The sequence below is a fragment of the Sus scrofa genome, chromosome 2 (assembly GCF_000003025.6).
Source record: "Sus scrofa isolate TJ Tabasco breed Duroc chromosome 2, Sscrofa11.1, whole genome shotgun sequence".
Lineage (NCBI taxonomy): Eukaryota > Metazoa > Chordata > Mammalia > Artiodactyla > Suidae > Sus > Sus scrofa.
Genome location: NC_010444.4, coordinates 11,354,511 through 11,370,738, shown reverse-complemented (window position 1 = coordinate 11,370,738; position 16,228 = coordinate 11,354,511). Strand labels below are relative to the sequence as shown.

Below are 16,228 nucleotides of genomic sequence, written 5' to 3'. Positions count from 1 at the left end.
AGTACAGATATTCCTTGCTTTTTAAAAGTTCAGTTTATACCACTTTGTTTTTATGAAAGACTTTCATAAGTACCTTTTTTCTCTAACCAAATAGATATGGAGAGAATTTTCATTTTACGAAAAAAAGGTAACTACTTCTTTGCTTTATGCTATTTTAACTTACAAAAGCTTCCATGCAAACACTCTACTTTGGTATAGTGGGGGAAATCTATGTTAGTTGTGGCTTGTTATAAATGGGCTTTATTATGCTGAGATACATTTCTTCTATACTTAATTTCATGTGTTCTTATCATATTGAATTTTGTGAAATACTTTTGTACCTAAACCAAAAAGCTTTGAGATTCAAAGATGTTGTGGTAGGAGTTCCCATTGTGGCTCAGTGGGTTAGGAACCTGACATAGCATCTGTGAGGATGTGGGTTCGATATCTGGCCTTGTTCAGTGGGTTAAGGATCTGGCATTGCAACAAGGTGCGGTGTAGGTTGCAGATGCTAGGATCTGGCGTTGCCATGGCTGTGGCGTAGACCTGCAGCGGCAGCTCTGATTTGATTCCTAGCCTGGGAGATACTGCAGGGGTCACTGTAAAAGGAAAAAAAAAAAAAAAAAAGATGGTGGGGTAGGAAGAACTTGAGTTCACCTCCTCCCACGGGCACACTAAGAGTACAACTATTTACAGAGCAGTTGATTTTTAAATTTTTTAATAATTTATTATTTTTTATTTAAAGTATAGTTGATTTAACAGACAAATGACCTAGGTGCACACGTGCGCGCGCACACACACACCACACACACACACACACACACACACACACATTCTTTTTTCTCACATTTTCTTCCATCATGATCTATCCCAAGAGACTGTATATATTCCCTGTGCTATATAGTAGGACCTCACTGCTTATCCATTCTAAATATAATCAAAGCAATTGTTGACAACAGAAAATTCCTGCATCTCAAGATATAAGGAATGGGGAGTTCCCACTGAGGCACAGTGGAAATGAATCTGACTAGGAACCATGAGGTTGTGTGTTCAATCCCTGGCCTCAGTGGGTTAAACATCCGGTGTTGCCATGAGATGTGGTGTAGATCACAGATGTGGCTTGGATCTGACATTGCTGTGGTTGTGGCGTAGGCTGGCAGCTGTAGCTCCGATTAGACTCCTGGCCTGGGAACCTCCATATGCCAAGGGTTCAGCCCTAAAAAGCAAAAAAAAAAAAAAAAAGTATATATAAATATATGGAAGGAATCACAATGATTATGGGTAGGAAGGGGAGAGACAAGTATAGTCAAGACCCATACCCCCAGGCGGATGACCTACAAACCGGAGGATAATTACAATGGCAGAGATTACCCCCAAAGAGGGTTGAGCTCCCCAGCCCAGGGGTCTTGCACCAGGAAAATGAGTCTCCAGAACATTTGACTTTGAAGGTGAGTGGGGCTTACTTTGAGGATTTCCAGAGGACTGTGGGAAATCGAGACTCCATTCTTAAAGGGTACACACAAAATATCACATGCTCCAGGACCCAGGGCAGAAGCAGTAATTGAAAGGATCCTGGGTCAAACCCACCTGCTGATCTTAGAGAGCCTCCCAGAGAGGCAGGAGGCAACTGGAGCTCCCTCTGGGAACACAGACTCTGGCTGCAGCTACGTTGGGGAGCTCCTTCTACCATGGTGACACTGGTGCTGGCAAGTGCCATTTCTGAATCCTCCCTCTAGCTCATTAGCCCCACCCATCAGCATTTTTGGCACCAGTACTAGGACACCTCTGGCCCGGCAATAGCAGAGCAGAGACACAGACCTACCAACCAGCAAGCTGACTGCTTTAAGACCCACTGAGTCCATAGCTGCCCTGAGATCCAGCCCTGCCCACCAGAGGGCCCAGGACCTGGCTCCGCATACCAGTGCAGTGACACTAGCCCTGGGACTTCCAGGGCTCTGCAGCCAGACACCTTTTGAGCTGGCTCTACCCACCGGCAAACCAACACTAACTCCAGAAGCCCTGAGCTGTGGTCCCACCCAACAGTAAAGAGCCAGCTCACTCCTATTAAAAATGTAAATTGGTACAGCTATTACAGAAAAGAGTATAGAGGTTCCCACCCACACCCCCAAGTTAAAAATAGAACTATCATATGATCCAGCAATCCCACTTCTGGATATATAGTTGACCTCTGAGCAACACAGGGATTAGAGGCACTAATCCCCTGCATAGTTGAAAATCTGTGTATAGCTTTTGACTCTCACCAAACTTAACTATCGAGAGCCTACTGTTGACCAGAAGACTTACTGGTAAAATAAACAGTCAATTAATACATATTTTGTATGTTACATGTATGTCTACATATATTTTATGCATTCGTGACATACTTAATATTTTCTTAATTGTTTTGATATTTTTGGGCCATGTAGTTTGAGTTTTTTTCAAATTGTTGAAAATCGCCAAAAAATTTTCTAGTATATATACTGAAAAAAAATCTGATTATAGTGGACCCACACAGGTCAAACCCATGCTGTTCGAAGGTCAAGTGTATACTCAAAGGAAATGAAATCGCTATCTCAAAGAGATATCTACCTTTCCATGTTTATTGAAGCATAATTCACAAAGCCGACAGGGAAACAACCTAAGTGTCCGTCAAGGGATGAATGGATAAAGAAAATATTGTAAGAAAATTATGTATATGTATATATGTATGAAAAGAGGGCATGTTGTTCATTAAATGTATGATTTATTTATTTAAAGTCTTTTATTGCATTTAAAGAGATGGACAAGAGAATTGTTGAGTTATGAGGGAAAATAAGAACATGACTCAGAATTTTACATACATATTAGAGTCAGAGTTGGATCCTGGTACTTTCCCAAGCAGGTTTCTTGCATTACTGGAGGGAAAGATTTTCTGGAACATTTTTCTGTTGATCCGTTGGTGGCATCAAACCTCCTGCCAATGGTGCAGGAGATGCTGTTTCTGCCATGTGAACATTTGATGGCAGAATGAACACAACCTGTGAAATCAATCAGAATGCCATGGGTGAGTCCACCAAATAACCTCAGGGCTTCTCTTTTCTAAGTACACAGTGTCATCATTATCTGAGCCTACTCTTCTTTCTCTGGATTCAGTCTCAAAATCTATTTGGAGTTTCTCACGCATTCTTTAGATCAGGCTACGGCTAAGAAAAAACACGAGATGCTGATAGCTATTGCTGTGGTCTTATGAGTGGATTGATCTTACATGTGGACAATGATGCCTAATGAGTTGGGTGAACCACAGTATTATTGGAAAACATAGCGCTCTTCTTCCAAACCATGTTGCTCATACTGACGGCAACCATGTACCCCAGTAATTGACTTGCTTGCCATGAACTGCAAAACCACAGTGACCCAGAAAGGCCGGAATCATCAGATAACTAAGGAAAATGACGGTCCTTCTTCCACAGTCATTGTGAAATGGAGAATTTAGGGGATGGGGGGGATAATTGAGATGAGATAAAGAGCTAGGCATGATATGCTCCAAGCCACTGCCTTTGGGATTCACATTCTGCAATTCTGTCACAAGTGCAATTAGTGGGATCAATATTCCCTGCTCTGTAGCTACCCTAGGAGGTGAGGGAAACATAGGTCTAGATACTACATGAATGTGACTAAGGAGTTTACTCCCTTATCCAAATGCTTCACTGAATAAAAATAAAATGCTTCAATTCATGAAATTACAAAATCATTAGAAACTGCTGAGAAACTCTAGGTTCTGGGGTCTTATGAAGCAAAAGTCCACTAACATAGTTGACCTGATTTAGTCAGTCTCTCTTTCGTGGGGAAGGGCTGTGGGATTGGGGGTTGTGGTGTAGCATGGAAGCTCCCAAAGAAAGTAAAGAGGCATAGATAGCATGGTGTAGAAAAACACCAGAAAAGAATCTCATCAGACTTATGACTTTGTGATTTGGTTTTCGGCTGTGTCCGTCATGGGCCTTTGGGTAATGAAATTAATGAACAGCTCTTGGGGTTTAAATATCCATTTTCTCATCCTGGAACCCTCAATTCTTGGAAGGTATACTTGTCCTAGTCTTCCTAGTGCCTCCTAGACTCTTCTCTTCTCCCATTCTCCTCCCATTCCAGACACTCTTAAGAGGCAGGAGGATCTGCTGCAGGTCTCAAGGTAAGAGAACAGGCAGGTGTACACACTGAGAGAGAAGTCTGAAGACCTGACTGTCTTCAGTAGCCCAGGGAAGGTTTCTCTCATAGGATAATGGGGGAAAATCGGCAATCTCTGGGGACCTCTACATTGTGAAGTAGTCTCTGATTTGGACTAAGAGAGGTTGCCACAGAAGTAGGATGGATGGAGAAAAATGGCTTTTCTTTATTCATTGTGGTGGGCAGAGTTCTAAGGTGACACCCCAGGACACATTCCCCTGCACAATTCTCTCCTCTTCAGTGATGGGTGGGACCCGTGTATATGATGGGACATCATTCCTATGAGTAGGTTACTAATCAGTTGACTTTGAGTGGATCAAAAAAGGACATTATCCCGGATGGACTTGACCTCATTATGTGAACCCTTTAAAAGACTCTTAAAGCACCAGAGACTTTTGCTCTCCCGCTTCCCTCAAGGTAGAAGTAAGTTGTTATGAGTTCCACAGCTGAGAGGAAATAAATTCTGCCATAGGAACAGGGAAGGGGACCATGCTCAGTTGAGACCGCAGCTCGAGGCAACTTCTTGATTATAGCCTTGGGAGGCCCTGAGCAGAGGACCCAGCGAAGCTGTGTCCAGGCTCTTGACCCATGGAAACTGAGAGATAATAAATGTGTTTGTTCTAAGCCACTAAGTTTGCATAATTTATTACACAGCAACATAAAATGAACATAGCCATCTTCCAGGGAAGCCTGATACTCACCCCACCAGATTTACAACAGGTTACTTTGCATCCAAAGGCAGAGAGGGATAGAGCAATGCAGAACTCCAGCAGGGTTAAAATGAGCACCATACCATTCATTCCCTAAGGCCAAATCCGTAACAAGGAAATGTAAAGGATTAGAGATGACAAGGTACAAACACAATCACTGATTACAAGGCCACTAGAGAAGCAGCACCGCCCAGAGATCAGAAATACTGCCTCCCAACTGTGGCCCTACTCTTGTCAAATTCTTGGCTTGCTGAGCGTCACTTATTCTCTCACTTTTTTTCACTGATAAAATAATCATTTTCCCCACCTTCCACTTTCTAGTGATACTGTAAATACAAAACACAAAACGCTGTGAAAGGGAGGAATTGTTCATAAAGATAGCTACCAAATTAGTTCTTTCAAACACTAGGAATTCCATATAGTTGAGACAATAATATGATCTCACATCTTAGTAACGGTAGGCAGGGTGATATTTATAGGCAGAATAATAATAGACCAAAGAGGTCCACAGCTAATGCCCAGAACTTGTGAATAGGTCAGTATGTCCATTTATGTGACCAAGGAGAATCAGGTCTGCAGAAGGATTAATGTTGCTGATTAGCTAATCTTGAGATGGAGGGCTTATCTTAGATTGTCTAGGTGAGCCCCGAATCCTTCTAAGTGGAAGCAGGAGGCAGAAAAGTCAAGATCCAAGACAGATTTGAAGATATTGCTCTGCTCGCTGTGAAGAGAGGACCTGGACAATAAGCCAAGGAGGGTAGGCAGCCTTGAGCGTTCGGAAACAGCAAGGAAACTGATTATCCTTGACAGTGTCCAGAAAGGAATAGAGCCCTGCCAGTACTTGGATTTTAGCTTAGTGAGAACCATTCCAAACTTTTGACCTCCCACACTGTATGTTGTCTTAGGTCACTATGTTGTAGTAATTTGTTACAGCAACAATAAGAAATTGAGGTAACAATGAAACCAAGTTAGCTGGTCTTTAATCCGTCTCCCCAGAGGATAGGTTTCAGGTCTAATCTTTAGCCAAAACACATGGTATGATTGAAAAAATTGGGCCTTACTCTTATTCTTAAAAATATGAATTGGGTACCTGAAGGGATGCCTGGGATTATTTGGTCTAAACATTCTCTCTTTTCCTTTCCATGAAGAGGGATAGCACCTGTGCAAAAGCCAATGATAGATCAAGAACTGGGACACAAGTGACACTGATTCAAGTGCACCTCAAGAACCACTCACTGTTTCTCTATTTTCATTTCTTCAACATATTCAGTCTCTATGGTTCAGGACTTGTGGGCACAGAAGACAGAGCAGCAAACAAGGAAGACCACTTCCCTAACCTCAAGGATCTTACCACACACCTAACTGCAAAGCCTCATGTGACTACACAGTTCCTGGCCAATGAAACTGGTAGATTTCATCCCAATCATGGTGCCCTTCAAGTCTATAAAAGGAGAAAAGTTCAGAAGATTCCTCCAAATAACTACATGGAAACCTATCAGATAATAGAGGGATGAGAAGAGAAGAGAAGAGACTTAAGATACATTTCCAAGAGTTCCCATCGTGGCGCAGTGGTCAATGAATCCGACTAGGAACCATGAGGTTGCGGGTTTGACCCCTGCCCTTGCTCAGTGGGTTAAGGATCCGGCGTTGCCGTGAGCTGTGGTGTAGGTTGCAGATGCGGCTCGGATCCTGCGTTGCTGTGGCTGTGGCGTAGGCCAGTGGCTACAGCTCCAATTCGACCCCTAGCCTGGGAACCTCCATATGCCGCTGGAGCAGCCCAAGAAATGGCAAAAAGACAAAAAGACAAAAAAAAAAAAAATGTGCACGACCTAAAAGGTGAGAATTGAGTTTTATTTGGGGCAAAAGGAGGATTATAGCCAGGGAGGCAGCATTTTAGATAGCACCAAAATAGCCCTCCAAAGAGGCAGGGGGGATGTCAGCATACATGTGATTTTGGTGAAGGAGGGGGTACACATGCAGCCAAGCACACATATTTTAGAAGTGTGCCATGAGTCTCATGAAGGCTACTGCTAGTCACAAGGAGCAGACCTCACCATGAAGGATTTTAGTGCTTTTCTGGACCTGGGGAGATGCGAGAATTGGGCTCATAAAATCTCCTGAAAATATCTAACTATCTGAAGACCCGTTAGGCCAGCTTTTCCCTGAGCACAGAGACCTCACTCCTGATGTCTGAGCTCTGCTCAGTGGGTGTTGAGGGTCAGTAGCCGCAGTGGCTCATGATTCAAACTCTGTAGAGGCAGATGGCAATTGCCAGTCTCCAGTTCACCCAGGAACATTCAGAAATGTTGAAAGGGATGCTGGGTTATTCACCACTTGTTGGATAATGTTCGAGACCATTTTACTTTATCATGAGAGAACCACATAACCTCATCAGGCTCTATCAGGAGGCGCTGGGGACAGAAAGGGACTGCTATCCAGACTCCATTTTTACAGCAGATATCAGTGCATACTTACCTGTGTTTTGAAATTAGAGTAGAAATTATGCAAAACTTTTACCATTCTAACGATTAGAGAGGAGGTGTTCTAAAGCTATGAGCGTTCTTCCCACCGTCTCTCATCACACAAAGACGAGGGACAGAGAGCTGAGATGTGGACCGGACTCCTCAATAAAAGACTGTTCTATTTCTCAGTCTCTCTATCTTTCCAAAGTGATGTGTCAAGGAGAGAATACCGATTGTGACTGTTGCGGGAGCCAAGGGTCCTGCTCCCACCACAGCATCCCAGGAAAAGAGGATGCACTCACCATTAAAATAGACAGGATCATTGAACAGTTCTCCAAATCTGGATTGCTTCTACAGGTATAGTCAAAGGAAGAAACAAGAAAACTGAGTGAAAGGAGTATGATCCCTATGGCAGCCAAGATGGAGCTGGTGATGTTCAATCCTAGGCTACCCTGGACCTAGATAAGAAATGAAAACCAATTAAACAGTCCAACAGCATCCTCAGATATGTCTCTATCCATCACTTGACACCCACCACTTCCTACCTACCACAGTCCATCTGCTCTCTCCTGATGATGGCAACAGTCCCCTGATTTGTCTCATTCCTTAGAGTGGTTTCAACTCTAATCTGCCAAAACCCAAATATGATCCCATTATTCCCAAGCTTACATCCTCCAGAAAATTCCCAGAGGCACATGAGATAAACTCTCATTCTTTTAGCAGGGCTTTCAGTATCCTTCACACTTTAGCTGGATGTTCCTGAAGGAATCCACCTCCTTCTCACGTTCCACTTCAGGTGTCTGACTTATGATTTTATTTTCTCAATGCTGCTTGCCTGACAGCCTCTATGTCTTTTGCACACTTTCTCCTTCTGCTGTCTATTCCTTTTCCCACATTATCCTCTCTATGTGAAGTTAAGGAGACTTTCAGAAGAACTAAAATTCCTCAAGAACATATGAGAAGCTTAGTGTGGCTGTAGCACAAGGTAGATTTTTTAAAAAATTACAGTTGATTTACAGTGTTGTGTCAATTTCTGCTATCTACGAAACAGAAACAGAATCACAGACATAGAGAACAGACTTGGAGTTGCCAAGAGGGAGGGGGAGGGAATGGGATGGATGGGGAGTTTAGGGGTGGTAGATGGTATTGTATTGAGAATAGCTAAGAAATGAGATCCTACTGTACAGCACAGGGAACTATATCCAATCTCTTGGGACAGAACATGATGGAAGATAGTAGGAGAAAAAGAAGGTGTATATATCTGGGTCATATAAGAAGGTATATATAAAAAGAACACACACACACACACACAGGTATATATCTTTTTACATGTCTATAAAAAGAATGTGTATATATACTGGGTAACTATGCTGTACACCAAAAATTGACACAAGGTAGATTTATAATAGTTATAACTGGAGGAGAGATGCGAGGGGACAGACTGAGATCAGAGATGGAAAAAACAATATTGGCCATGCTCCAGAGTCTGATATTTGTCCTCTGGACAATGAAAACTGAAATATGGTCTAGAGCCAGAATAAAAATGTTTGTTGAGATCTGGGCTTTGGCCTTTTATTGGCGTTGTGAAAGACATATTTTGGCAGGAAAGTTATGTTTTAAATTTGCTGCTTCTTATTTAAATAGCCTTAGTGTAATTTTTTTCATTGCAAGCTGAATCCAAAGCCTTTCTGCATACAGTTGGAATGCACAGTTTAGTCTCTATTTTTTGAAAAAAACTTCATTGGAGTATAGTTAACTTACAAAGTTGTGTTAGTTTCAGGCGTATGACAAAGTAAATCAGTTATACATACACATATATCCATTCCTTTTCAGAATCAGTTTAATCAATAAGTCAATAAATATTTGCCACACCAGCGCTTGGTGCCATTGTCACGGGCTAGATCTCAAGCTGCAGGCCTTGTTTGACTAATCCCATCTGAATTCTCTGCATTTTCTTAAGTACCCTCTCAGCAACTACCTTCCCACATTATTCACTCTCAAGTCGATAATTCTATTATCCAGTTTTCAAAAGATCCATTCAACTAGGTAAAACTTAACAATCTCTGATTTTTAAAAAACAAACAGAGTCTGCTTTCCTCTCTGGCAGAACATGTACTGGGTTAATCCTTCTTTAGGAACAAATAAGGAGGAAGCATCACTCACCAGACCTTTTGTCCCTTTAGTTCCTGCTGCAATTGACAAGGACCCTGAAATAATAAACTAGTAACAAGAGGAAAAATGCAGGTAAAAAACTTTAAAAAAAATATCTGAAGCCATAACTTATTAAAACTTACCCTAAATGTAATGAATATGTTAAATAGACCAACTATATTGGGAGAAACACAAGTTTGTAAATAATAATCCCCTTTTCTCAGAAATAACAGAGAAATTCTACCAGATGGAAACACAGAATTTATCATGTCTTTCAAAACATGTTTAACTACAAAGTATTTAAACTGTTTAAGGCCAATGAAATATAAGGAAGCACCTAAATTTCTGATATGAAGTAACCCAAATACAGTACCAAAATTTAATAAGATGTTAAAGATTATTTTTATTTAAAGTGACTACTAAGAGTTTCAAATAAAATAATAGCAATGAAAAAATGTAATTCAATATTAGATGATGATTTGAATATACCAGGACTGCACTGCTATTGGAATTTCCCAAACTAGAGTTCAAATCAGAGCAGTAGCTGCCGGCCTACACCACAGCCACAGCAACACCAGATCTGAGTCGTGTCTGCAACCTACACCACAGCTCATTGCCACACGAGATCCTTAACCCACTGAGCAAGGCAAGGGATTGAACCTGCATCCTCATGGGTACTGGTTGGATTCGTTACTGCTGCACCACAACGGGAACTCCAGAGCAATCATTTTCCATTTAGCTAAAATGGCTGGAGTGAAGTCTACTGGACTCCCTGCTTGGAACTATTTAACTGTATGAATATGTGGGTTTGATTTCAGAAGTTTCAATCATTGTATATTAATAGCAAAAAAGACTGACATAATTAAACAGCTTGATAAATTTCTTTAATAAACTTCCAGATACCACAGCATTGATAGGATTAATGTAAACTAAGTCATCTTTGGAAAAAAATAGCTCAAGGAATCATTCATCATATTTTATGAAATGAATCATGAACATATGGGGATATTTCTTAAAATGTCCAGATATTTTAATATTGAAAATATAATTTATGAAATTAATAGATTTTAGGAGAAAATTCACACACTAATTGCTATTCATGTTTACAATGTTGATAGAAATTTAATAGAACTCAACATTATTCTTGACTTAAACATTTATAAAGTATGAGTTGCATTTTTCATAACATGATGAAACATCTGTCTCAGTCTAAATGTCTTTATCACATTTGAAAGGGAAACACTAAGCTATCTCATTAAAGTAAAAATCAAGATAAAAATGTAGACTGCTATGTATTATTACTCATAGTATATTATCTAAAATAATTACATAAGAAAGACATTTAAAGAAAATGGTTAAGGAGTTCCCGTCGTGGCTCAGTGGTTAACGAATCCGACTAGGAACCATGAGGTTGCTGGTTCGATCCCTGGCCTTGCTTAGTGGGTTAAGGATCTGGCGTTGCCATGAGCTGTGGTATAATAGGTCACTGACACAGCTTGGATCCCACATTGCTGAGGCTCTGGCGTAGGCTGGTGGCTACAGCTCCCATTAGACCCCTAGCCCGGGAACTTCCATATGCCGCGGGAGTAGCCCTAGAAAAGGCAAAAAGACTAAAAAAAAAAAAAAAAAAAAAAAGGTTAAAATTATTGTTATTTAAATATGAAAATGTTATAATACAAACATTCAAGTCTATCAACTAAAAGCTGCTTTAGCCTCTAGGAAAATTCAGGAAGGCACATGGAAAAGCATTATATTCAGAAATTTCATGTATGCATTTTATAAATATGAGTGTGTTTGTGCATTTGAAGACAGAATTTAGTAAGAGAACGTCATTTGCCATAGCAAAAAAAAAATAAATGAAGTTTCTGAGAGAAAAAAAAATCTTAACAAGGAATGTGCAATATCCACATACATGAATAAAACCTTATAATGTTTCAAAAGCACACTTAAACAAATAGACTAAGGTGGGGATAATTGTATAGGAGTCTAATAAATGACATATAACTGTGCTGGAGACCACAGGGCTCTTGGTATTGGTTCCTGTGTTACAGAAGGAAGAAAAGGAGGTCCTTCACAGGGAGGTCTGGAAATAGGCTGAAAGAATCGTTGAAGGTGAACAGCAAAAAATTCTGCTAATTAAGCAAGGCTCATCCAGCAAGCGATCAGCAAAGGTCTTGAGTAATGCCTCAGTTTACAAACACAGCTCCTTCAGGTCCTAATAATCTACCAAACATGTGTAGAAGGCATAGATTATGAAAACTGGATTCAGAGCTGGTCTTGAGAAGGAAATGAAAGGGAAGGCAGAAAGCCAGTGGTTTGGTGTGTGCAATACTGGAATTAGACTCACCCTACTTGGGCCCTGATTCCTGTACCAAATAATTGTGCAATCCTGGGTAAGTTACTTCATCTTTCTAAGTCTTCATTTCTTCATCTATAAATGAGGTCGATGATGAATACTTTCTCAGAAGTCTGCGATGATGGTTTGAAATGTAATTGTATATATAAAAGCACTTAGCAGAGTGTTTAAATCATGGTAAGAGTTTATTAAAAGCTATTACTGACATCAGCATTTTTGGAGATATAAAGCATTGCACAACTGTCCAGAAGTTGAACAGCATTTGCTGATCTTCAAATCTTGTACTTCTGCTATTAACAGGTGAGCCATCTCTCTCATAAAACTCAAAACTCTCCAATTTTGTAAATAAATGGAAACCCGCAATGGTTGAATAGGTTCCCTGATTCTAACACAAATCCAGCTTATAAATTAATTTTTCTCTTCTCAGTAGGTAAACCTTGACACTTTATACTGTTTACATTCTCAACTTATACAAAAACAATATTCCATTTTGTTTTGGGAATTTTTTAAACTTTCTTATATTGAACTTACAAGACAAAATTTATCTAATAGCAATTCTACCTGCTAAAATTTGATAGGTGAATATAAATTGCTTGCTCACCAGCCATGTCTCCTTTTCCTTCTTGCTGAAAAAATCCTTCATTTCATTCAGTCTCTCATAAACATCAGGGAACCCTTTCCAGTCACAGAGGTTCCATTACCTTTGCCCATAGCTGGCTTGGGAATAAAAAGCTTCATGCACACAAAGCACTTACAAACAGTCAGATATATCAGTAAGTCTGAAATGGTACGACGGCTGTGCTCAGTGAGGTCTTTGCACTCCTGAATTAACCAACCCTGGTAATGACTAGCCTTCTTCTGAAATGACCGATGCTTTCAATTCATTCTGGTTTGGGTCTTTGGCTACATGCTGCTGCATGTACTGTGTACTGACGGATACATATTAAACAGTCAATCTGCCAACTTTCTCTGAGTTTTATATTATTATTCCCAAATTCAATATGAGAAAATTGGGTCAAAAGGAGGTTAGACATCTTTCTGGAAGTTACAGAATGACAATATAGGGTTAGGATATGATTCCAAAGCTCGGCATACTAACAACTATGTTTGGTTGTCTCCAAAGATGTCAGAGGGTGTTCTACTCACCATCACTGATGCCGAAATTATATACCCTGCACATGCCAAATAGAAGGAGTATTCCAAGTATTTATGTGACAACGTGACACTCATCACGACTGTCCCCAAGCTCGAGTTCATCAGGGCAATCAGGACTTGTACAACCTAGAAATGATGAAGAAAGTTAAAAGCTGATTACCACAAAAGCGGTACCCAAACCTCTCCATTTTCAACTTCTATGTAACCTTCACGGTCCTTATTTATTTATTTATTTATTTGCTTTTTAGGGCCATCTGCATGACATACGAAAGTTCCCAGGGTAGGGGTCGAATCAGAGCTGCAGCTGCCGGCCTATGCCACAGCAACACAGAATCTGATCTGCATCTGTGATCTACCCCAAAACTCATGGCAATGCCGGATCCTTAACCCACTGAGCAGGGCCAGGGATCAAACCTGAATCCTTATGGATATGAGTCAGGTTCATTACTGCTGAGCCACAAAGGGAACTCCCTGTTCCAAATTTTTTGGAAAAACTCAGATGATTTTCTTGATATTCTCTTGTCACTTTTCTTTCATACAAAGAACTGGGGATATATTAACTTCCTGAAATTACCTCTCAGGATCTCTATGCCCAACTGCTCCAGTAATTGCAAGGTCAAAAGAGTGCACCTGGGCCTGCTCAGAGGTGCTTTACGGATACCTATGATGATGTTCCAGTCCCTCTCCTTCACAGGAATGATCCAAAAGTTAAGGAGCAATTACTATACCAGGAGAAATAACCTAGATGAAGGAAAGTTTGTTCAGGGGAAGAAAAAGATGAGAGCATTTTCTTGGGGCCTGAGGACATGGGTGAGTAGAGGGGTCTAAAAATAGGACCTGGATCACAATTACCCCCATGGCTTTGAAAAGGATCCAAAATGTCATAGGGACTTCATCCCATCGGTTTAAATCTTAATGACGTTGTCCCATTGCTTTCAATCTTGGCCGAGAAATAATTCTCTATATTCACTGTCTTTCGACCTGAACTAACCTGTCCTTCTTAAAACTATCCTTTTTTTTTTTTTTCCTTTCTAGGCAGACCCACCTGAGACTCTAGACAGACATACACAGAAGACAGAATTTTTATTCTCTAAGGAGCAGGCTGAGAAAATTCCCCAGAGAGAACAGTAACCATACAGGACCATCAGCTCTCAGGAAGGTCTGTGTGAGGGACATCAGCTGGTATCCGTGAGGCCTTTTCTTTGCTGCTCTTCAAATATAGTTAATACGGACGACCCACAGCCCTAGAATAGGTCTAAAGTCACAATATTTTAAATACAACCCAATTGCAAGCATGATGCAGTAGAATATTGTATCATTTTTTCAAGTGTGGGGTCTGAACATGAAATACTGAGGTCCTTAGGGCTTGTTGAGGAGGCTAGTGGGACAGAGTATTTGGCGTTTGTGTCTGATCAGTACTGAATTGACAGCCCATGGTCTTCTCCCAGATCTACAGGTGACTTACCCCAAGGATTTTGGGTTCCCCTTTCAGGAACTTCTCTAGCATCTCTTTCCACAGATGTGAACGTAGGGAAGAAAGCTGTCTGGGCTGGTGCACGTCAGGGTCAGCCCCTGGTGTGGTCTGTTCCATTTCTTGAGTGGTTATCATGGCAGCAGAAAAGGTGCTACAATAAGAAATGTAATTTATGGAGTTCCTGTTGTGGCTCAGTGGGTTACAAAGCTGAGTAATATCCACGAGGATGCGGTTCAATTCCTGCCTTCACTCAGTGGGTTAAGGATCCCACATTGCCATGAACTGTGGTATAATAGGTCACTGACACAGCTTGGATCCTGCATTGCTGTGGCTGTGGTGTAGGCCTGAAGCTGTAATTTGACTCCTAGCCTGGAGACTTTCTTATGCTGCAAGAGCGACCCCCACAAAAAAAAGGAAATGTAATTTACGATGAGGTCCTGGAAGTGACAGGAAAACCTCTGGTCTACATTCCCTTCCTTTATTATAACAGCATTAGGAGATCTTCACAAAATGTAATTACTGCATAGACCAGCCAGGAAAATGGAACAAGAAACACTTTAAGGAGAGAGGGAACAAGGAGGGGAGAGAGAGAGGGGGTGGGGGAAAAAGAAATGTGCCAGGTGACATGAAGATGCTGGAAGGTACTGAAGAGAGGGAAATGGGGTGAATATGCTGACCCCCTCAAATTAGAGAACTGTCTTCAAGTTCCCATATCAAGTCTGTACTCATCTTTGATCTCCATCCCTATTACTGCATAGTTCCTTGGTCACAGCCATGTCTTCTTTGAACGATAACTTTGATAATAGCAGTAAGCTACACAGGATCATTTGCACTTTAATTTATTGCAAAGAACTTTGTGGTCCTCCTTTTCTAGTCAGAATACAACTACATTTTCAGAGCTGGAAACCCAATCCGCGTCATCTTTACTAAACACCAGTTATGTAATCCTGGTTTTCACGCTGTAAACACTGGACTATGGGGATGGAATTTCTTATTTCAAGTCATATCACTGGGAATAAGAATTTAAATCTCTTGTCCAATTAAAATGCTTTAAATCCTGATTGGCCAATGCATAGCAGGGACACATAAAATTATTTTTCTGAGACTCAAAGCACAAATATAATCCTCTTAGGCCACTTTCTCTCCTCAATATAATCGGTAACTCCATGCGGGTTAGGTGGAGATGGGCTGCAGACCACATGAACATTTTTATCTACTCATGTGAATCCATGTCCAGATGTTGCATGGCTCACTTCCACAAATTTTGAGGGAAGCAAAACTTCAGATTCTGCAAGCCACGATCAATTCTGATTTATTATTTGACTTATACCAATCAAGGAAAAAACTTCAACGTCCACAGATTACAAAGAATACAGATGTCGAAAAAGAGGTCACCAAACAAACCACATCAACAACAAAAACCCAGCTATGGCAGCAACAGCCACAACAATAATGAACACTTTATATGGAATATTCTTTGAAAAGATCAACAAAATTGGAAAATCTTTAAGACTGAGCAGGAAAAAATGCAAGAAGAAATTACTAAAATAAGGAATGAAAAAAAGGAACATGATTACCAGATTAACAATAATTAAAAATTATAAGAGAATGTGAAAAATATATACTGTATGACAGTATATTAGATAACCTGGATGACATAGTCAAATTTCTATAGAGACACTAACTAGTGAAACTGACACAAGAAGAAATACCAAAGCTTTATAGATCTATAGCAAGAAAT

At 40.6% G+C, this 16,228-nt stretch overlaps 1 protein-coding gene across 6 annotated transcripts in view; it reads right to left on the bottom strand.

Moving 5' to 3' along the window:
* Positions 2,706-16,228, bottom strand: part of MS4A4A (membrane spanning 4-domains A4A) — a 141,888-nt gene continuing 128,365 nt past the window's right edge. For 4 of the 6 annotated variants that reach the window (XM_021082971.1, XM_013994263.2, XM_003122665.4 and 1 more), the window contains 6 exons: positions 14,479-14,638; positions 13,005-13,139; positions 9,515-9,571; positions 7,654-7,809; positions 4,881-4,982; positions 2,706-2,996 (listed from right to left, as the gene is read on the bottom strand). In XM_021082971.1, coding sequence (XP_020938630.1) covers positions 2,871-2,996; positions 4,881-4,982; positions 7,654-7,809; positions 9,515-9,571; positions 13,005-13,139; positions 14,479-14,638 — 736 coding nt within the window. In that variant the 3' untranslated portion in view covers positions 2,706-2,870. The remainder of the gene's footprint in view (positions 2,997-4,880; positions 4,983-7,653; positions 7,810-9,514; positions 9,572-13,004; positions 13,140-14,478; positions 14,639-16,228) is intronic. The other 2 variants (XM_021082973.1, XM_021082972.1) reach the window with 2 other exon arrangements.